General features: G+C 53.6%; 1 protein-coding gene and 1 long non-coding RNA gene across 5 annotated transcripts; one reads left to right on the top strand and one right to left on the bottom strand.

The window, feature by feature from the left end:
* Positions 1 to 287: 287 nt before the first annotated feature.
* Positions 288 to 2,570, bottom strand: RPL29 (ribosomal protein L29). 2 transcript variants are annotated; one of them, XM_081246080.1, is made up of 4 exons: positions 2,483 to 2,570; positions 2,021 to 2,131; positions 1,638 to 1,702; positions 288 to 831 (listed from the first exon to the last, which is right to left on the bottom strand). In XM_081246080.1, the coding sequence occupies exons 1-4, from the start codon at positions 2,544 to 2,546 to the stop codon at positions 412 to 414; spliced, it is 660 nt and encodes a 219-aa protein (XP_081102206.1). In that variant the 5' UTR covers positions 2,547 to 2,570; the 3' UTR covers positions 288 to 411. The 2 variants fall into 2 exon arrangements, with proteins under 2 accessions (XP_081102206.1, XP_081102207.1); XM_081246081.1 differs by lacking the exon at positions 2,483 to 2,570 and adding an exon at positions 2,349 to 2,471.
* A 55-nt stretch (positions 2,571 to 2,625) lies between these two features.
* Positions 2,626 to 19,218, top strand: LOC308623541. Of its 3 annotated transcripts, none has more exons than XR_014016835.1 (4): positions 2,627 to 2,680; positions 11,389 to 11,489; positions 15,441 to 15,528; positions 18,990 to 19,218. It is a non-coding gene; the product is annotated as an uncharacterized lncRNA (long non-coding RNA). The 3 variants fall into 3 exon arrangements; XR_014016836.1 differs by having other exon boundaries at positions 15,438 to 15,528; XR_014016834.1 differs by lacking the exon at positions 11,389 to 11,489 and having other exon boundaries at positions 2,626 to 2,680; positions 15,438 to 15,528.
* Positions 19,219 to 20,793: the final 1,575 nt, after the last annotated feature.

Genomic DNA, 20,793 nt, shown 5'->3' with positions numbered 1-20,793 from the left:
GGAACCTAGAACTCCCCAGGCCAGAGTGCAGAATTCTGGGTCCTCCCCTTTCTTCTGGGTAAGCTTTAACACCTGACAGGGATGTTTGGGGTTTTTCTCTGTCCTCACCAGCCTGCCCAGTCCAGCAAGCTATATGCCCCAGTGTCCCTAAGGCACCCAACCACCCCTCATTTACTAGGTCCCTTTCTGGCACTCCAAGGCCCTATTTCCCCTGACTCCCACCCACACCCTGCCATCCAAGGAAGGCTAAACTCTTCTCCCACACAAAATGTAGGTACTGACCCCACTTGACTGATAGATCCTGCCTCAGGTTTATTTGTACAAATAGCACAGGAGGACACCAGCCCCATGCAGACAGCAGCCCAGGGGTCACACCAGTCCTTCTGTCCTCACATTGGCAGATAAAGGTCTCTACTCTGGAGCCTTTGTGGGGGCCTGGGCACCTTTGGGAGCTGGAGCTGGAGCTGGAGCTGGAGCCGGAGCCGGAGCCGGAGCCGGAGCCGCAGCTGCACCTGCAGCCTTGGCCTTGGTTTGAGCCTTGGCCTTGGTTTGAGCCTTGGCCTGGGACTTTGGCCGGCAGAGCCTGAGACCCTTGGCGATGCGGGCACGAGCACGTTTCCCGAGCTTGGGGTGAGCAATGTAGGCAAGTCGACTGAGCTTGCGGCTGCCGCCCGTTGGGATCCTGGGCTTGACCTCCTTGGGCTTTACGGGAGCCTTGATAGCCTCAGCACGTGCACTTATGGCCTTGGCATTGTTGGCTTGCATCTTCTTCAGGCCCCTCTTGTTGTGCTTCTTGGCAAAACGCATGTTCCTCAGGAACTTGGGGTCCACCTGGAAGACAAAAAATGTCCAGGTGGCTAAGTGCAGTATGTAGGGGCCCCCAAGTCACCCATGGTGCCCCTCTCCATAGCAGCACCCAGGAGACTATCAGGTGCCAGCCGAGGCCTACTGGGAGCTGAGACAGCATCAAGTCAACCTTAAATGCAGAAATATCTGACGCTTAGAGCCCAATAGAGCTCAGAAAGGAAGAACAAGTTCCTACAGCAGGATTGTGGTTGAGTTTTTCCTGAAACCCCCTCACGGACACCCCACCCCCTCACCCTTAAAAGGTGCCAAATACTAAGGTTAGTACAACAGATTCACATTAAACAAGGCAGAATAAGAGACCAACGGAGGGAAGGGGGTGGGGGCGGGGAGAGACCAACAGTACAGTGGAATAGCAAAGTGGAGACAAGACTCAGTTCTGCTCAGACCCTACAGCCTCAGCCTTCTTGGCTAATCCTTAGAACTCCCTGGCACAGGAAGGGAAGCTGCTCCCTCCGTGCCTAACACTGCATCAGATCAAGGTCATATGAGTGGTCAAAGTGGAATGGAAGGCTCACAAGGTTCCAGGTACACAGGCAAGACCACCCCTTCCCTTGAAAAGCTCTGAGTGAGCAAGGGAGATGATCAGACAAACTGCTCTCAGGAGGCAGGTTACAACTCGGGCCAGTAAAGGCCAAGTAAAGTTTTATTACAGGTCTGGCACAGCATGAAGTCCAGGCAAAACGAAGGACAGTTAAGCTACATGAAAGACCCTGACCATGCAACTGGAGCCAAACACACACACTTTTTTGTGATTCGGCACGCACACTCACCCCCTTAAGAGATTCATATCGTTGTGATCGGGGTTTCTTGATGCCATTTCTGTGCCATTTTCGGGCTGTGGGGAAAAAAGGAATTAGACCAAAAAAGAGATTTCCTCTAATAAGACCACCATAACAGCTGCAAGCCCGGGAGAACCATAATTTCTCCTTACTTGGGATCCGTTTAAGAAACGCCTTACCACTGAATGCAAAGCACTGTGGGTTATCTCAAGCGGATCCCTGGCTTCTAAATCTACAGCCCCATAGGTAATGCTGGCTGAAAGTAAAATCAGCCCCAGGCCCACTGTAGGAATGTGCCTCCTTCCGCTGCCCAGTATCCCTAATCTTTGCCAGGGTCTGGGGCATTAGATGAAGGCTGGGCCAGGGGAACTTACACTGGTTGTGCGTGGTGTGGTTCTTGGACTTGGCCATGTCTGCAACTGGAGGACGAGAGTGGAGATCAGAGCCGGGGGCTCGCGGGGCCGGGCCTACCTCTTCACCTTGATCTAGGAGAACGTGTGGCCAGAAGCCTGAATGAGGCTTCAGCACAGATGCCTTGCATCTGCGCCCTCCACCAGCCTGGATTCTTTCTGCACGACCCGACGCCAGTCTCCCCCTCCCAAACTCAGATAATGGTACCTCGAAACCACCCCACAGCCGCAAGGCTGCGCTCTCCCCCCAAATCCGAATTCTCCCCCTCCCATCCATCCATTGAGAACCCACAAGCACCGTCCCCGCCCCGCGGCTTCCGCTCCCCACAGCCAGGCAGCCGGTCTCTCCGTCCTCCCTAAGGCCACGTGCCCCGCCGCCGTCCGGGAGTCACGGATGGCTCCGGATACCGCACGGCTAGCACTCACCGGGGCCCACAGATCCCAAAACGCCTGGGACCGGAAGAGAAAGAGAAACACCGTGGTGCAGCATGGGAAATAGGCTTGTCGCGGCCGGAAGGGACTACTGGAAAAGCTTCCCCCAGCGCCGTGAAGATAGGTTCCTAAGCCCGGAGGACACAAGCCAGATGGGAAGGTGGTGGTACGAGCCTGGCCTCGCTCCTTCAGGTTTTACCGACCCCTCTCCTTTCTCCTCATATTCTTCCTGACTTGGGTCCCAGGTCTCATTAAAGGCCTTGAAGGTGAAGGGAGTCCTTGAGGAATACATGTTAGGCAGCGGGTGACAGGAGATTTGTGTTCCTAAAAAAGTACCTCTGGCTACTGCGCGGAGAATGGACTGTAGCGGGCAGAGGAGGGAGAGCCGTCAGGAGTCTGGTGCAGGATGGGACAGGATGGTGCCTGGAGCTGAGTGGGGGCACGGGGGATGGATAGGAGTGGGTAAGGAAAGAGGGTAGACTGGGCTTGGGATGCAGGTGATTAGGGAGAGGAAAAAGGCCTGTGTAGCCCCTAAGTTTTTGGCTTGAACAAGTGTGTGAAGATGGTGCTTTTTACAGAAATGGGAAAGATTGGGGGAGGGACAGGGGTCTCGTTGCTTTATTTTGAGGGGGCCAGTGATCCAGATGTTTCTTTTTATTTTTTTAAGATTTTTTTTGACGTGGACCATTTTTAAGGTCTTTATTGAATTTGTTACAATATCTTTTATGTTTTGGTTATTTGGTCACAAGGCATCGTGGGTTCTTAGCTCCCCCACCAGGGATGGAATCTGCACCCCCCTCCAGCCCCCCACCCCCGGCATGGGAAGGCAAAGTCTTAACATCAGGGAAGTCTCCAGATGTTTCTTTTTAGATGCATTAAATGTGATATGCCTGTTGTCATCCAAAATAAGTAAATGTTGCCTCCTAATAACTCTATTGCCTTCTCCACCTCTTACCCCTATAGTTCATTTCCACACAGCAGTGGGGCCTGAGGGCACTTTTTAAGATACAAATCAGATCTTGTCACTTAAAGTGTGCAAGGACTTCACCTTGCATTAGGGATAAACTCTTTACCTCCCGTAATCTTGGCAGTGCTCTCCTTATCATTTCACTTTTCTCCACAGCCATGGACTTCTTTCTTTCCTGCCAAGCACAAATACCTGTTCCTGCTTCAGGGCCTTTACACTTGCTATCCCCTCCACCTGTACCACATTTTCTCTGCTCTTTGGATAGTGTGCTTGCTTGGAGAAGCCTCCCTAGCCTGCCCTATCTAAAACAGAGACCCTCTGCCCCATCTCCCCCGTTACTCTGCATCCTCTCATCCTGTTTGCTTCCTTCATAGGACTTTCCCACACTCTATGTTTTCTGTTTACTTGTGTATATGTTCATTGGTTCAAGCACCAAGAGTTCAGAACTGGTTTGGTCACCTTCATTTTCCCATTGCCTGAAACAGCACTTGATGTAGAACAGGAACTTGAGAAACACCTACTGAATGGATGTTCCTTGGCAGGCAGGTTCATGGACTGACCGAAGCATTTTGTAGAGAGTTGGGCAGTGAAAGGGAAAGGAGGATGTGGAGGCAGAACACACAGGTGACTCCTTACTGAAGCATTCCTGAGGAGAGGGAGAGAAATCTGGCAGGTGTGAGTTAGGAGAATGAAGAGCAGCCTCAGATGCTCAAGGGGTGACCTAGTGCCAACAAAGAAACAATTGAACACGGGTTCGTGCCCCGGTCCGGGAGGATCCCACGTGCCGTGGAGCGGCTGGGCCCGTGAGCCATGGCTGCTGAGCCTGCGCGTCCGGAGCCTGTGCTCCGCAACGGGAGAGGCCGCAGCAGTGAGAGGCCCGCGCACCGCAAAAAAAAAAAGAAAGAAACATTTGAGGCCAGAAAGAAAGGTGTCCCTGCAGGAGCAAAGTCCTTGAGGGGTGCTGAGAACACGTGGAGGAGCTGGTAGGCAGAGGTGGGGACTGTAGGAGGTGGGCGCGGCACGAGGCCCCAGGGTATATGGGAGAGGTGGTGCTGGAAGTTTGGACAAAGAGGAGAAGGATTTTTGTTCTGGGCGGGGTTTTTTGGCCGTGCCACATGGCTTGCGGGATCTTAGTTCCGTGATCAAGGATTGAACCCACACCCTCGGCAGTGAAAGCGCAGAGTCCTAACCACCAGACCACCAGAGAATTTCCAGGGGAGAAGGTTTGACTGCCACACCTTGAGAAAGGGAAGCAAATGGTAGAGGTCGGCAAAAAAGGCTGTGACCGCTTTAAAGGAACCAGGCTGCCCCATTGTGTGGCCTTCCAACTAAGCAGTAGCTCTCACAGATCCTAAAAAGTGAGCAATGACATGTGTTGAGGACTTGGTGTTACCAGGTTGTTTTGACAGTGGCAGAGTAAGCAACGAGCAGAGAGCCATAGTCCGACAGGGAGGCAGATTCAGAGATGATGGCCATACAGTACTGTTGGAGCTGCTATAGGGATAGGCCCAGGGTGAAATCCCAGCTGTCAGGCAAGGGAGGAGGCAGTGACAAGAATGAGGAGCTTTGGCTGTGACCTGAGGGGACCATTTGGGGGAGCTAAAGGGAACCATGATCTGGAGCCATTGGCCTGCCATGCTTTTCTTTTTTTTCTTCTTTTAATTAATTAATTTGTTTATTTATTTATTTTTGGCTGCGTTGGGTCTTCATTGCTGTGCACGGGCTTTCTCTAGTTGTGGCGAGCGGGGGCTACTCTTCGTTGCAGTGTGTGGGCTTCTCAGGGCTTCTCATTACGGTGGCTTCTCTTGTTGTGGAGCATGGGTTCTAGGCGTGCGGGCTTCAGTGGTTTGTGGCTCATGGGCTCTAGAGCACAGGCTCAGTAGCTGTGGTGCACGGGCTTAGTTGCTCCGTGGCATGTGGGATCTTCCTGGACCAGGGCCCGAACCCATGTCCCCTGCATTGGCAGGCAGATTCTTAACCACTGAGGCACCAGGGAAGTCCTGCCATGCTTTTCAAAGTGGGAAAGATGGTAGGGCCAGCCATATGTATAAAGAGATAGTTTTCCTACCTTCCTTCGTTTCTATCTCTCTCCTTCTGTCCTTTCTCCCTTCCTTTCTTCCTTCCTTCCTCCCTCTTTCTTCATCCCTTCCTTCCTTTCTTCCTTTCTTTCTCTCTTTCTTTCTTCCCTCCCTCCCTCTCCTCTCTCCTCCTCCTATTCACTCTCTCTTGCTCCCCTCCCAATCTCTCTCTCTTTTTCTCTTCATAAATGTGTAAAGACCTTATACAAGCTCTTCTGTAACTTGATTTTATTCACTCAGTAGTAACTCATGGACATCTTTCCCTTTTCATGAAAATCTTTTGTAATCCTATTTTATTTTACACATTTAAAAATCTTATTCTGAGGAGATGTCAGTAAACATCACCAGATGTCAAAGGAGTTTCCAACACAAAAAAGGTGAAGAACTTAGCCCTTCCTCCAGGGCTTCCTCCAGCCCTTCCTCCTCACCCTCTGTGTGTCAGCAGTTCTTGCCCCATCTCTGTCTGTGCAGAGGCCTGTGCCCACTTGCTGACCTCTGTGGCATAGCCTTGGGCAGAACTACTACCTGGACTCAGCAGAACGTCTATCAACCCAGGCCCCTTGTAAATGCCTTGGGCACAAGACACAGAGAGATGTGAGGCCTAGGTGACCAGACAGACCTTGGACTCGGCGGGGCTGGATGTGATCTGCCTGAGCCATGGGGCCTGCAGTGGTATTGTCTTGTCCAGGCCTTGTCTAGAGCTACAGCCTGAGTAGGATCCACTGGGGCTTACTCATTTAAATTATAGGGTCAGAGACATCTAGGGTGATTTTTTCTGTGCCTGGCACAGTGCCAGGTACATGTGGGGACCTGATAAATGTTTGAGGAATTAAATATACGTACTTCACCAATCCAGGCAGATGGCAGAATCAGGAGGCAAGAGGTCAGTCGGCCTGGAGGGATTTCACAGAGACAAAAGTCAGCTTTTCTACTTGGTCCAGATCTCTGCTCTCTAAGCCTCAGTTCTGAGTGTAACCTGCAGATGAAAATAGTAATTGTCTTGTGGGGTTAAACCGGATAATTTTTTTTTAATTGAAGTATAATTGATTTACAATCTTGCGTTAATTTCTCATGTACAGCAGAGTGATTCATGTATATATATTCTTTTTCATATTCTTCATATGGTTAATTACAGGAAATTGAATATAGTTCCCTGTGCTATATAGTAGAACCCTGTTGTTTATCTATTTGATATATAGTAGTTTGTATCTGCTGATCCAAATCTCCTAATTTATCGCTCCCCCACCCTTTCCCTTTGGTAACCATAAGTTTGCTTTCTGTGTCTGTGAGTCTGTTTCTGTTTCATAAATAAGCTCATTTGTGTCATATTTTAGATTTCACATATAAGTGATATCATAGGTGATTTCTCTTTATGACTTGATTCACTTAAGATGATAATCTCTAGGTCTATCTATATTGCTGCAAATTGCATTATTTCATTCTTTTTATGGCTGAGTAGTATTCTATTGTGTGTATTCCATATATATGCGCATGCACACACACACACACACACTCACACACACCACATCATCTTCATCCATTCATCTGTCGATGGACATTTAGGTTGCTTCCATGTCTTAGCTATTGTAAATAGTGCTGCTATGAACACTGGGGTGCATGTATCTTTTTGAATTAGAGTTTTCTCCAGATATATGCCCAGGAGTAGGATTGCTGGGTCATATGGTAACTATATTTTTTGTTTTTTAAGGAACCTCCCTACTGTTTTCCATAGTGGCTGCACCAATTTACATTCCCGCCAACAGTGCAGAAGGGTTCCTTTTACTCCACATCCTTTCCCGCATTTATTACTTGTAGACTTTTTGGTGATGGCCATTCTGACCAGTGTGAGGTGATACCTCATGGTTTTGATTTGCATTTCTCTAATAATTGGCAATGTTGAGCATCTTTTCATGTGCCTGTTGGCATCTGTATGTCTTTTATGGAGAAATGTCTATTTAGGTCTTCTGCCCATTTTTGATTGGGTTGTTTTGTTTTGCTTTGTTTGATATTGAGTTGTATGAACTGTGTGTATATTTTGGAAATTAATCCCTTGTCAGTTGCATTGTTTGCAAATATTTTCTCCCAATCCGTAGGTTGTCTTTTCATTTTGTTTATGGTTTCCTTTGCTGTGCAAAGGTTTATGTTTGATTAGGCCCCATTTGTTTATTTTTGCCTTTATTTCTATTGCCTTGGGAGACCGACCTAATAAAACATTGCTGCAATTTACATCAGAGAATATTTTGCCTTTGTTCCTTTCTAGGAGTTTTATGGTATCCTGTTTTATATTTAAGTCTTTAAGCCATTTGGAGTTTATTTTTGTGTATAGTATGAGGGTGTGTTCTAACTTCATTCATTTACATGGGGTGTGCCACTTTCCCACCACCACTTGCTGAAGAGACTGCCTTTTCTCCATCGCATATTCTTGCCTCCTTTGTTGAAGATTAATTAATCATAGGTGTATGGGTTTATTTCTGGGCTCTCTATTTGTTCCATTGATCCATATATCTGTTTTTGTGCTGATACCACTCTGTTTTGATTACTGTAGCTTTGTAGTATCGTCTGAGGTCTGGAAGGGTTATGCCTTCAGCTTTGTTCTCTTTCCTCAGGATTGCTTTGGCAATTCTCAGTGTTGTATGATTCCATGTACATTTTAGGATTATTTGTTCTTGTTCTGTGGAAAATGGCACGGGAAATATGATAAGGACCACATTAAATCTGTAGATTGCTTTGGGTAGTGTGGCTGCTTTAACAATATTAATTTTTCCAATCCAAGAGCATGGGATATCTCTCCATTTCTTTGAATCATCTTCAATTTCCTTTATCAGGTAAACCGGATAATTTGAGTAAAGCACGGAACACTGTGCTGAGTATACATTAGGTGTTCAGTCATTGTTCGTCCCAGCCATGCTGTTCCCCACAAGGGCTCTGGGAAGGCAGAAATGGCTTATGTGAAATGTCAGTGTCAAGTGAATGCTAAAAATGAGCACAGGATCCAAAGAAGGGCCAGGATGGAAGGACATGACAGTCCTTAGGGGTGCTGGGTCCCCTCAGTCCTGAAGTTCTAGAGGACAGGGACTACCAGTGTGCCCAGATAGGAGCAACCAGAGTGGCTTATCAGAAGCAGGATGTTTTACCTGTGGGAAAGAAGACTGGGGGTCAGAGATGAGGCCCCTAAGCACCGGGTTAAGCTGTGGATCTGCTTAGAAATTCCTGTGAGAGGCCACTTGGTTCTTGTGGCCCCAGAGGGCAGAGCTATGACTGAGGGAGGCAAATACCATGGGCAAGGGTCATTTTGGCAGTCAGATTTTCTTCCAAACCATGGGCTGCTCCCAGAGGTAGTAAGCTCTCAGATACGAGGAATTCCTGGGGATGGAGTTGAAATATGGGATGGAGGGTTGGAAAATACAACTCTCAAGTTCACTTTCCTCCAAAAGTCTGGGATTCGAAGCTCCTGGGAGAAGGAAAGGTGGTGGGCAGCTTGCAATGCCAGGCTGGGATCCAGGATCTGTCAGGAAGAGAGAAGACAGGTCCCGCAGAGGCTTGGGGGTGCAGCGCATTCCTCCAGTCACTGGAGACACCTTCGTAGCCCCAGGCCACTGATTTTCCCTCTGGGGGGCTCCTGGCCCAGAAGTGATGTCTCCACTGGGGAATGTGAGCCTGTCTTCCACATGGGGGCAGCACAGGACCGCAGATGGAATGGGGCCACCGCAGGCCGCCTGGAGCTCCCCTCCTTTGAGAAGAAGTCCTTTGAGCCTCCCAGACCTCTCACACCCCTGCTTCTGGCACCCATTCCCCACCCCCCACAAGCCCCTGTCTGCCCATTCTTGACAGGTTCTCTGGGTAGGTTGAGTCTCCCCTGGCTTCAAGCTCCTGGTAGTGGTGGTATAGGGTGTCTTCCCCCAGAGAGGGAACAGGGCAGAGAAAGTGGAGCATGTGGGTATCCCTGGGCACAGCCCCTGCTGGTCCACATCAGAGTTACTAGAGGCTATGTCTGTTGGGGGTTAAAGGAACGGGTTTTATTTTAATTAATTTATTTAATTTGGGGTTTTTTTTGGCTGTGTTGGGTCTTCATTGCTGCACACAGGCTTTCTCCAATTGCGGCGAGCGGGGGCTACTCTTCGTTGTGGTGTGCGGGCTTCTCATTGCGGTGGCTTCTCTTGTTGCGGAGCACGGGCTCTAGAGCGCAGGCTCAATAGTTGTGGCACACGGGCTTAGTTGTTCCGTGGCATGTGGGATCTTCCCGGACAACAGGTCGAACCCGTGTCCCCTGCATTGGCAGGTGGATTCTTAACCACTGCACCACCAGCGAAGCCCAAGGAATGGGTTTTGACATCAGACTAACTCGGGTTCAAATTCCTTCCTCCTTCCCTCCCTCTCTCCCTTCCTCCCTCCCTCCCTCCCTGTATCGGGTCTTAGTTGCTGCACGTGGGATCTTCACTGAGGTATGTGAGATCTTCTGTTGTGGTGCACGGGCTCTTCATTGCGGCGCTGCGCTTCTTTCTAGTTGTGGCATGCGGGTTTTTCTTTCTCTAGTTGTGGCATGTGGGCTCCAGAGCGCATGGGCTCTGCAGTTTGTGGCACATGGGGTCTCTCGTTGAGGTGCACAGGCTCAGTAGTTGTGGTGCACGGGCTTAGTTGCCCAACGAGGGATCGAACCCGCGTCCCCTGCGTTGGAAGACGGATTCTTTACCACTGGACCACCAGGGAAGTCCCTCGGGTTCAAATTCTGACCACTGCTCACCAGTGGAGTGACTTCATCTCTCTGAGCCTCAGTCTCTTCACTTGTGACAGTGGAGGGAGAGATAGTGGAGGGAGTGCCAAGCAGGCAGGAAGCCTCCTGGGGCCTGGCTGAGCATTCCGAGACCACACAGCAGTTTTGGGAGCTGGCAGGGTTCCCATCACCCTATTTCAAAGATGGGGAGATGGAGCCCTTGGGCATGACTTGCTAGAGGTCCCACAGCCAAATGGAGAGCTACTGTGGTCCAGATGCCCCCCAGGGCCAGAGGAGCATGGGATGGTGTGTGCCCAGTGAGGTCATGGTGGAAGCCCTGTGACACTGACTGGTGACCTGGAAGAAGCCCTGGCCTCTATGGCCAACAGATGCCCAGAGTTGGGGGGGGGTGTCCATTGTGCTGGCTCTGCCTCCACTCAGACCCACTGGGCCCTCCCAGAACACACCTAGAAAGGAAGGGGTGTTGGTGGTGGTGGCAGTGTCCCTGGGTGGAGGGCAGGCTCCTGCCAGTTTGGGGCGGGGCTGGGGTCTGTGGGCCTCAGGCAGGCAGGGACTGGCCAGGCTTGAAGGAGAGGGCACTCAGCAGTACAGAGGACTGACCTGCCAGGAAGGGAGCAATGGAATAGGTGGGCAGGAGAGGGGGCTGGACAGAGCAGGACTACACCTCTAAGGGGCTCCCCCAACTCTCACCCCTGCTTCTGAGGTGAAAAAAGAGCATGTGAAAACGAACAATGAAGCTGAGGATTGGGAGGGACCCACTCTCTTCCCCACAGCAGCCTCCAGTAGAGCCAGCAGTGTCACTGCCATAGCAACCTCAGCCCCTCCAGCTCCCTTTTCTCCTTTAGCCCCATCCTGCCTGGATGCCCCTATGGCCTGTGTGTGCCTTCCTAGCCCAGGGAAAGAGAGGCTGGGGGTAGGGGAGGGCTCCTTTCTCAGCCCCCATTATGGCCCAGGGGCTGGATCCCAGGACCACCCCTGCCTCAGGATCAGGTGAAAGATTCTTTAAGGGGGGGAGAGGGAAGGGTGTAGTAGCTTTTGCAATAATTATTCTGAATGAACAAGGCGGCTCTCACCTCCCTAAGGTTTCAAACCCCCAACTCTCAAAGTCCCTATTCTCTCCCAGGACACAGAGGCTGCGACCCAGGAGCCCCTGGCAGAGTTGAGAAAACCAGCATTGGGGCAGGAGCCTTGAAGATCATCTGGTTCCCGTCTCCAAGCCTATAGGTGGGGAAGCTGAGGTCTGGAGAGGAGCAGGGACTTGCCCAAAGCACACAGAGAGTATGTGGCAAAGTCAGGCAGGGAACCAGGGTGGTCAGACCAGGTGGGTTTGGGGCAGGCAATGAGGGCCAGGAGGGCTGTGTTCCACGGTGGGGGGCCAGGTCTGGGGAAGGCCTGCCCTTGCCTGCTCCTCATTTAGTGCTTCAGTAAACCCCCTCCCAGCCTCAGCGCATAATGGACTGAGTGAGGGAGGAGGCCTGGCCCTGTTTAGGGAGGAACAAGGGACCAAAAAAGAGCAGAAAGGAGCTGGGGCTCTGAAGAGGGGCACAGTCAGGAGAGCTAGGGACCCTAAAGGTCCCATTGAGTGCCCCTGAGCGAGAAGGGCTTGTGGCCCTAGACAACAGGCTTTGGCCCAAGCACTGCCCTTTCTAAGCAGTGGGTGCCTGGGCAAATCGCCCAGATTCCCAGGGCCTGCACCTCACTCTCCTGCTGCCCCTGCCCCATGTAAAATGGGGTCAGCCACACAGGCTGGGGGGAGATTCTCCGTGATGGAGCAAACAAACAGAAAGGGTGATTCCTGGCTCCACTTAGGAGATCGGTGGATGGGCCCTGTGAGGCTCTGAGCTCGAAACCTTATGTCTGCTGGGCCAGGGCTACTGCCACGATCACCTGGAGCATCTATTATGTGCAGAGCCTGAGGGACTGGGACAGGAGGAAGCTGTGGGCACAGGACCCCAAGATGTAGAACAGAGAGGGGTCCATCTAGGTAGGAGCCTCTGGGGTTTGGAAGAGGGACTCTGCAGCCTTCCTGGGAGAGGAGGGATGCTGCTGGGGCTCAAAGGCAGGCCGTGTAAGGTCAGGGAGAGGTGGGAGGGGCTGAGCGGGCACAAGCTGGCATTTGCTCCCTGTGACTCTCTGGCACCAGACCCCAACTGATCAGGGCCTCCCTGAGCTGTCACTGCACCCCCAAAGCCCCAGAGGCCTGGCCCACAGTGAGTTTCCTCACCTTCCAGCACACAGTCCTAAATCTAGGGCCTGGGCAGGAAATGGGCATCGTGCTAGGGCCGGGAGCCAGGAGCTGTGCATCAGCTGTTGCCAGTGCTCGCCACACCCGCAGAGTGGCTTCTCTTGTTAATCCCATGTTGCTGATGAGGAAACAGAGGCCCAGAAAGGTAAAGTGTCTTGCCCAGGGTCACCCAGCTCCTTCTCCTCTGTCAAGGCCACTCCTGGAAGCTCTTCTGGGCTTGGATGCTGCCTGAGACGCACACTGATGACAGCTTGCGAAAAGGAGGGCCACGTCCTAGTTGAGGGGCGTGCCTCTGAGAGAGTGTGCTGTGGCATCCACAGCAGATGGGAACCCCGTACAGCATTGCCAGTGCTTCCTTTCTGTGTCCCCCCACACCTGTTCATTGGTTGGTCATCACATTCTCAGGCCTCACGGTCTGTCCACTGGTAAAGGTTGGAGGGCATGACCCAGATGCTGCCTTGACACTTAGCAGCTGGGTGACCTTGAGCAAACACTCTGTCCTCCTGTGGCTCCGTGACCTCCCTTTGAGATGGGGATGAGGGCACCACCTACTACACTAGGGGTTGTGGGGAGGCTCCAGGGACCCTTTCATGCCAAGTGCTTACGGGGCCTGGCCCACGGTCTCTGTTCCTCTTTTTTGTTTTTGTTTTGTTTTGCCACACCACGCGGCACGTGGGATCTTAGTTCCCCAACCAGGCATTGAAGGCGCACCCCCTGCAGTGGGAGCGTGGAGTCTTAACCACTGGACCGCCAGGGAAGTCCCTCTCTGTCCCATTTGATAGCCCCTCTGGGACAAGGCTTGAATCAGCCAGAAGGCCAGGCAGGTGATAAATGGGTCCCTCCCTGCCCCCCAAATTCCCCTGGAAACACGTAGGCTACCCACCCCCAAGGCACCCCGCCCAGAGGGGGATGGGAGAGTGGAGATGGCTCCCGTGACGCCCTCTTCACCACCCGCGGGGATGACGGAGATAGGGCCAGGAGAGGGCGGGCTGAGGACAGCTGCTGAGTGGTGGCAGTGAGGGGCATGTGGGGGACCCCGGCCACCCCTAACAACCGGGCCTCAGCACGGGGAGCCCGCGGGTGAGAGACCCAGGGTCCTCGCTCTGTCTCAGAGCTGGCCCGCCTGCCTGGCACGAGCCGTCCAAGCACTGGTTTTTATCGATCTTTTTTTGCAAGCAGCCTGGAGGTGCGGGGGCGGTTTCCCCTTGACTCGAGTCTCTAGGAGGATGCGGCTTGGCTAAAAATAACTCGAATTACTGTGCTCCCACCCCGAGGCCGGAGGAGGGGCGGGGGGGGGTGCTGTGGGGGCGGGACCCCGGAGGGAATGTTGCAGCAGCAGTGGGGAGGGGGTTCCCTGAAAGGAGCTGGAGAAACGCGGATGTTGGCAGGTGGGAAGGGGTGCAAGGCATTCAAGGGAACGGCCCTTTCTCACCCACTTCTCTCCAGGGAGGCCAGTGCTTCTGGAGCAGAGCTGGGGGTGCAGGCTGGCCCTGATCCCCGGCCCCGCACCGTGGAGGGGGCCAGCCTTGCTGGGTGGTAGCAGTGGGCTCCTTCCAGCAGGAAGTCTGTGTTTGGAGGAGACCGCCCCCCTTCAGCTCAGCCCTGTTGAATGCAAGCAGTGACAGCAGAGGGCGCAGATCTGGGCTCCTGGTCCCCAACTCTCCTTCCTTGCGGCCTGACACTGAGCCCCAAATCTTCATCCAAAAACTGGGTGCGATTGCAAAATTAAGCACCTGACTCCTGGGCACTCCACGGCCTTCTCTCCCAGCCCCACCTGCTCCATCTGTCTGGAGAGGCAGAAGGCTCCCTGTCACACCCTTGGTACAGGGCTGAGAGAGCCCATCGTGTGACCACCCCTCGGAGCAGGGCGGAGGCTGTGTCAGGGTCCGGGAGGCCCTAAGCCAGGCAGGATCTGGGGTCCTCCGCACAAAAGGGGGCTGGTCAAGGAGGGTGGGGACTCCAGGTGCCCATGGGATGGGGGAGGTAATGGTGGGGCCCAGACAGGAGGCTGGGGACGGGCTGCACGATGGGCTGCTGGCCCTGGTGGCCTTCTGGTGCTGCCCTCTCTGCCATCCCCAGCTTCACACCACAGGGCTGAGACAGTGCGAGAAGGAGCACAAGAGGCTCAGTGGCAGGGCATGGGTCACGTGGTGGAGAGGGGACAGCATGGCTGTCCTTTGCACACACACAGACCCCACAGAGGCAGTGGGAAATGCACTGGAGGGGGGCCAATCAGCCCTGCAGCAGGGAATGGGCTGGGACATACAGGTCCCTGGGTAGGGGCCCTCCATACGCCGTGCCTCAGCTTTCTCATCCTTAGGGGTGGCCATGGGATGCCTTGGAAAGCGCCATAGATGGAGAGCAGAAGAAGCCAAAGCAGGAGTAGGGAAAAGGGCAACGGCAACGATGTCAGCTATCCCTGCCCGCCACTGAGCACTCACAGGGCTCCCTGCAATGTTCTGTGAGGGCGGTCCTAAGATTACCCCCACTTTACACATGAGGAAACTGAGGCTCAGAAAGAAGAATTGACTCACCCAAGGTTGTAGAGCTTGTGCAAGATGAACTGGGCCTTTGAACCCAGGACCATCTGACTACACAGCCTGTTTCTCCATTTCATCTTGTTCTGAACATGGAGCTAGATGTACTTATGAGGTTGACTCAAGGTGGGGTACACGGGTATTCATCCAGATATGAGATACACGGAGTCGCTGCAGCTGAACCCCTACCCAGACCTACCCATCCCTCACCCCTCCAGGGTTGGCTCAGGTCACAGGGAGCCTCGTTCTGGGGCACCAGTGTGCCTGGGAAGTACCTGTGTGTGCAGGGGAGTCGGGGAGAAGAGGGAGTGTGTACTCTGCCAGGATGGGAACAAGACAAGTGATAACAATAATGATAATAAAATCCCCCCAAAATAATGATGTTTTTAGCAGCACTGTTCCTGAGGAGAAACTAAGAGCAACACAAACATCCAGTGACAGGAGAATTGAGAAATCAGCCACAGCTCCCACAGCAGCAGGGGTGAGTCCTAAACCATAACGTAGAATGAAGAACACAAATTGCAAGAAACTACATTCAGTTCAAAGCCATTTTTATAAAGTCCCCCACCAGAGTAAAACTACACAATACTGTTTTAGGCATTCATATGTGTATGATAAAGCTCTTACAAAAGAACAGAAGTGATAAACCAAGATTCTTGGTACACTGGGGGAGGCAGGAGTTGGGTAGGGGTGGCACACGCAGGGAGATGCCACCAATGAACGTCTTGTTAGTGGCCCAGGGGGTGCCAGGCGCTATTTGTGGTGCTGGGGGCTGGGCATGCAGGTACAAGCAAGACAGACGTGAACCTCATGGCACTTACAGTCTCACGAGACACACTTCCTTCCTGTTCTTGTGCTGTGGAATAGGTCACCAGTGTCCATTATGTTATTATGTATTGTCACAGATATTCCTTTACATTAATCAAATACTATATTTAAAGAGATAAATAAGGAATAAACACAAATGTAATTGACCTCCCTCTCAAAAAAATCCCACCCAAGTTGGTGAGCTCCAGAGGCTGAACTCCTCTCCCTGCTTCCTCTCACTGATACTCCATCACATTGATCCAGGAGTCCCAACCCCTGGACCCCATCCCCCCTCCAGTCTCCAGTCACAGCTGAATGTCCCACAAGGTTATTCCCTCAGGCAAAGGTAAAAATGGCTTGGAGTGCAAGACTGGTAGACAGGGCAGGGTGCTCAACCTCTGGGAGAGCCAGAGCCAGTTGGGGAGATAAAATGCAGTGGAGGGAGGGGCAGAGCCTGGGAAAGATCCCTCCTCTTTCTGGCCCAGGGCTCTTGCACGACATTAGTAGAGGTGGACGGTGCAGAAGGTGGGAAGTAACGGGTCTGCTCTGTCTCAAGCTCTTCATCTTCACCTGGGGGGGTCCGTCTGCCATCCGTCTGTCCATCCAGCCAGCCAACTATACACCATATAATGGACATTGGTGACCTACCATACAACACAAGAAGAGGAACAAAATGTGCCTTGTGAGACTGTAAGCTGCATGAGGCCTGGGGTTCATGTCTGTCTGGCTTGTGCCTGCATCCCTGCCCCCCATCCCAGCTCCCCTGCACAGCCCTCCTGGGGCAGGGCCAGTCTAGCCACCCTCACCCGATGGCCTGGTACATGGTAGATACTTGCTGAGGGGTACCCGGCCTCACTGTCACTGCTTTCAGCAAAAGCAGAAAAGGATGCACCTCCAGGCCCTCACATGTGCTGTTCCCTCTGCCTGGAACAGTGCACCCTCCAACCTGGCTCAGCCTAAAGGTCATCACCTCTGGGAGGCCTTCCAGGACCACCCCAGCCAAGCCAAGCCCCTCTCTCCACACCTCCCCCAACACCACAAGCTATATCATGGTCATGCTTTGTCTAGGTCCTTCTCTCCTGAGTGGGGGGATTCCAAGGTCAGGCCCAGGTCCCCCAGCATCCCCTGGGCTGGGCCAGGGCCCACAGGAGGGCTCTCAGCTTCATCTTCTTGGCCATTCTTAACACCTGAATATAGTCTGGCATTTTTTCCCTGGAGGAGCCAGGCCCAAGGGGGAGGCCAGCCACTTCATCAGCCCCCGCACCTCTTGGACTCCACTTTCTAGGTCTTTGCCCCTCCCCCAGCAGTCCACCCATCTTCCAGCCTGAGGGCTACCAGGACTCCACACATCCATCTCTTCTCTTCTAGAGCTGCCCTCGGCAGGAGAGATAGTGGGTGGGAAGTGTCCAGGGCTGGGAAAATGGGACTACAGAAAGATCCCTGAGAGAACCCTCCCCCACCCAGCTCTCTATGTCCACAGCCTGTGAGGGATGCAGGGTGTGGGATGGGAGAGATGGCAGTGGCTGGTCATCAGTCCAAATCCAGGTCACTCCCAGCCTGCTCAGCAGCCGTTGATAATTAGGGGCCAGCAGGACGTGGGCAGGTGGGTGGCAGGAGACCTAATTGTCTGATTTTTCAGGTAATTAACGGGAGGCTGTCTGGTCTGTCCCCACGGGGCCCAGCATCCGCCACCCCATCCCCTGGGCAGCCCCAGCCGCCTAATGAGGCCAATTATTGAGTGGTGCCCAGGCCCTCATTAGTTACCTGGAAGGGTCATGTGGGAATGGCACCAGGGGCGGGGCTCAGCCAGCCATGGTGGAGGCTGGGAGCCCCCAGCGATCGGCATGCAGAATGTGCTGCCTGTAGGTCTCTGCAGCTGCACACTGAGGGTAGCCCACCCACACTTGGGACCTCACTTCTTGCCTCTGCTCTCAGGGCAGCAGCTTTAGGTCAAATCCTCCCCCTGCCATTTCCCAGCTGTGTGGCCTTGGGAATGTCACTCCCCCTGTCCTACCCTCTTGTTTCCTGAATCAGAGACGATGGATGTAAAACGCCTGGGGCACAGTGGGTTCCCAGTGCACAGGTGCTCACCTTCTCCCCACGGGGCCAATTCCTTTCCTTCCCTCTTGAGGAAATGTTGGCCCAGAGTGGGTAGGGCCTAAGGTCACCGGTGTGTCCAAAGCCCACTCTGCAGGGCCTGGGCACCAGGGAGGGCAGCAGGGATGCTGAGGGATGGCCCTCTGGGATTCGCCCAAGGGATCTCAGCAGCAGGGCAGGGGAGTCCTGGGAGGAGTCATAGAGGCAATCTGGCCAAGGAGAGGGGACACCCAAGAGCAGCTGGACTTTCCGGACACCTGAGCAGAGTGGCAATGGGGAAGCAGGAAAGCTCCAGGAACTGCGGGGCTTTGGAGGTCATGACGGAGCCAGAGGCCCTCTCCTCCCTGGATGCTCCAGGACACTCAGGAAAAGCCCACAGGCATGTGACGGTGCCACAGCCTGCTGTCCAAGGCAGGGATCCATTCTTTCTTGGTTGGTCCACACCAGTCTTGGCCCAGGAGATCACTGTGCCTTCAGATGTTGAGTGTTTTTGGCTTCTGTGGCTTCTTTGTTTTAAGAATTCTGTGACCTAATTCCATGCTGACAAATTCCATGCTGTTCTGGCTCCTATAATCGTCAGCTAATGCTACTTTTGGTCCTACTGCCAGCCCAGAATCTTGGTCAAGGATTTCCAAACTGTGTCCCCCAGGAGCCCTAGGGTGGGAGCAGAAGGGGGGGCTACTGACCCTCCAGTTGGAACAGCTGGACTTTGATAAAATATTAGTAGCTGCTCCTTCCTGAGCTCTTGCCGTGTGCCAGGCATGCACCGGGCCTCTGCCTCAGCAATTGCATTTGTCCTCAAAAAATCCCACGAGGAAAGTAGCATCACATCCCCATTTTACAGATCAGGCTGCTGACACTGTTGGAGGCTGAGGCTAAGCGGCATGCTCCAGGGCTCACAGCCTGTGGGAAGGAGAGCCGGGACTTGGACCCAGTTTCCACCCTGAGCTGCTGTGAATATGGGTTCTGTGGCTAAAAAGAAAACTAGGTTCAGGAGTTGAGGGGAGTGTCCCGTTTATCATAATTTGTTTCCTACAGAGCCGAGTGTGTGAGTGCGCCTGCCTCTCTGCCCCAGAAGAGCGTGGCTTCAGCCCCAGGTCGCCCAGGGCCTCTACGCCCCACCACGTGGTGTCTGTGTGCACGAGGGCCCATCTGCCCATCTGTTTCCCTTCCCTCTGCTGTGGGCTCTGCTTCCCCGTGGTCCAAACAACAAGATCCAACCCAGAAACAGCATATGTTTCCAGCCTCTGCTAGTCCAAGTCATAAATCGCCTGGTGTGATGTGCTCCTTGTGTCAGCTTGTTTGAAAACTCAGGGTGGAGGTGGCTGAATGAGTGTGAGGAGAATGCAGGGCCTCCTCCAGCCTGAGAAGCTGAGAACTGGGAGCCGGGGTGAGCCCAGGACTGAGGCTCAGGAAGGGAGACAGGGACTAGGCCTGGGGCTGGCTTGGGGGCTCAGCCTGGGGTGGGAACCAGCAGGTGGTGGCCTGGATTCAAGCTGGGCCTAAGGGCTGAGACTTAAACGGGAGCTGAGGTCAGAGATCAAAGGGTTGGGCTTCTTGTCCAATGGTCAGAGGTCCAGACTTGACTTGGAGTCAGGGGTCAGAGGGCAGGGGCTATTGCTCAGAACTTGATGGGGATGGAGAGCTAAGCTCAGTTTGGGGTGAAGGTCAGGCCTTAGGCTGAGGTAGGGTCAGAGGTTAGAGGTCAGAATCAGTCCAGTGCTGAAGGCCATAGCTAACTGAGAGGGAGGTCCCCAAAGACTCAGAAGTCTGCCTTCTCTATCCTGGAAGTGACGTGTGCCAGGACCGGTGACAGAGGGATGCCTGTGATAAATAAGACGGGGCTTCCAGGAATTGACCATGAGTTTGAAAAGGACTGGGCACAGATCTTGTGTCCAAAGCCACTAGAGCAAGGCTGGGGGCCTGGCCTCCAGTCCCAGCTTCCTGCCCTCAGGATGGGAGCCTTGGTTGCTTATCTCTGAAACGTGGATGATCACAGCACCCGCCTCCATGTTGATCATGCTCCATCCATGTTGCTGATTTCTACCCTCAAGACTGTGTGCCCTGGAGTGGGGGCAGATGAGTTAACACAGTGAGGGTGAGTGGTCGAGGCAGGTATGTGAGATGCTTCTGTGGCATGGGGGGTGGGGGGTCACAGGAGAGGAACTGTGCCAAGGCCCTAGGTCCCCAGTCACCACCCAGGGCCCTGTCACTCCCAGGCTGCCCCAGAGAGGTGACCCTGCAGCCAGTTCAGGCCTCAGCTCCCCCCTGAGCCGTGTGCAAGCAGCACCGTCCCGGGCATTTTTTCCAGGCCTCCATTCTGCCAGCCAGGTTTTCCCACCTCTTCTCCCTTCTGGGCCCAGCATGGCCGGAGATCTGGGGACAAGGCCACACAGCCGCCAGCTGGGGAGCTAGGATGGAGGAGGCAAAAGCAGGAATGAGAGGCCAGCAGGCAGAGAAGGGTGCCAAGGAGGAAGCCTTATCACAGGCCTCTCTGTTCTCATCTCCCACAAGGCCTGGTCACGAACCAGCCTCAGCTGTTGACCCGCAGCTGGGGTCCTGACCCCAGAGGTCTCCCCCTCCCCACAGGGGAGCACAGGGAGATTCAACAAGGGGGGAACCAGGCATGTGTGAGGGGGTGGGGGCTGGAGGGAGATGAGAGAACCCCTGGGGGACAGGAATGGTGGAGAGCCAGCAGAGGACATGTGGACAAGAGGGCTGCCCTGCCTGCCCAGGATGCAAGGCCTCCAGGGTTTGGCTATGAAAGTCCCAGTCACCTCCTCCAGCTGAGCTATTAATACCCAGCTAAGACCCACGCACCCTTGCTGGGAGGACGCCGAGT

The sequence above is a fragment of the Mesoplodon bidens genome (genome assembly GCF_964165515.1).
Source record: "Mesoplodon bidens genome assembly, chromosome: 10".
Classification (NCBI taxonomy): Eukaryota; Metazoa; Chordata; class Mammalia; order Artiodactyla; family Ziphiidae; genus Mesoplodon; species Mesoplodon bidens.
Note: the sequence above shows the minus strand (reverse complement) of the source record. Positions and strands in the feature narration are given on the sequence as shown.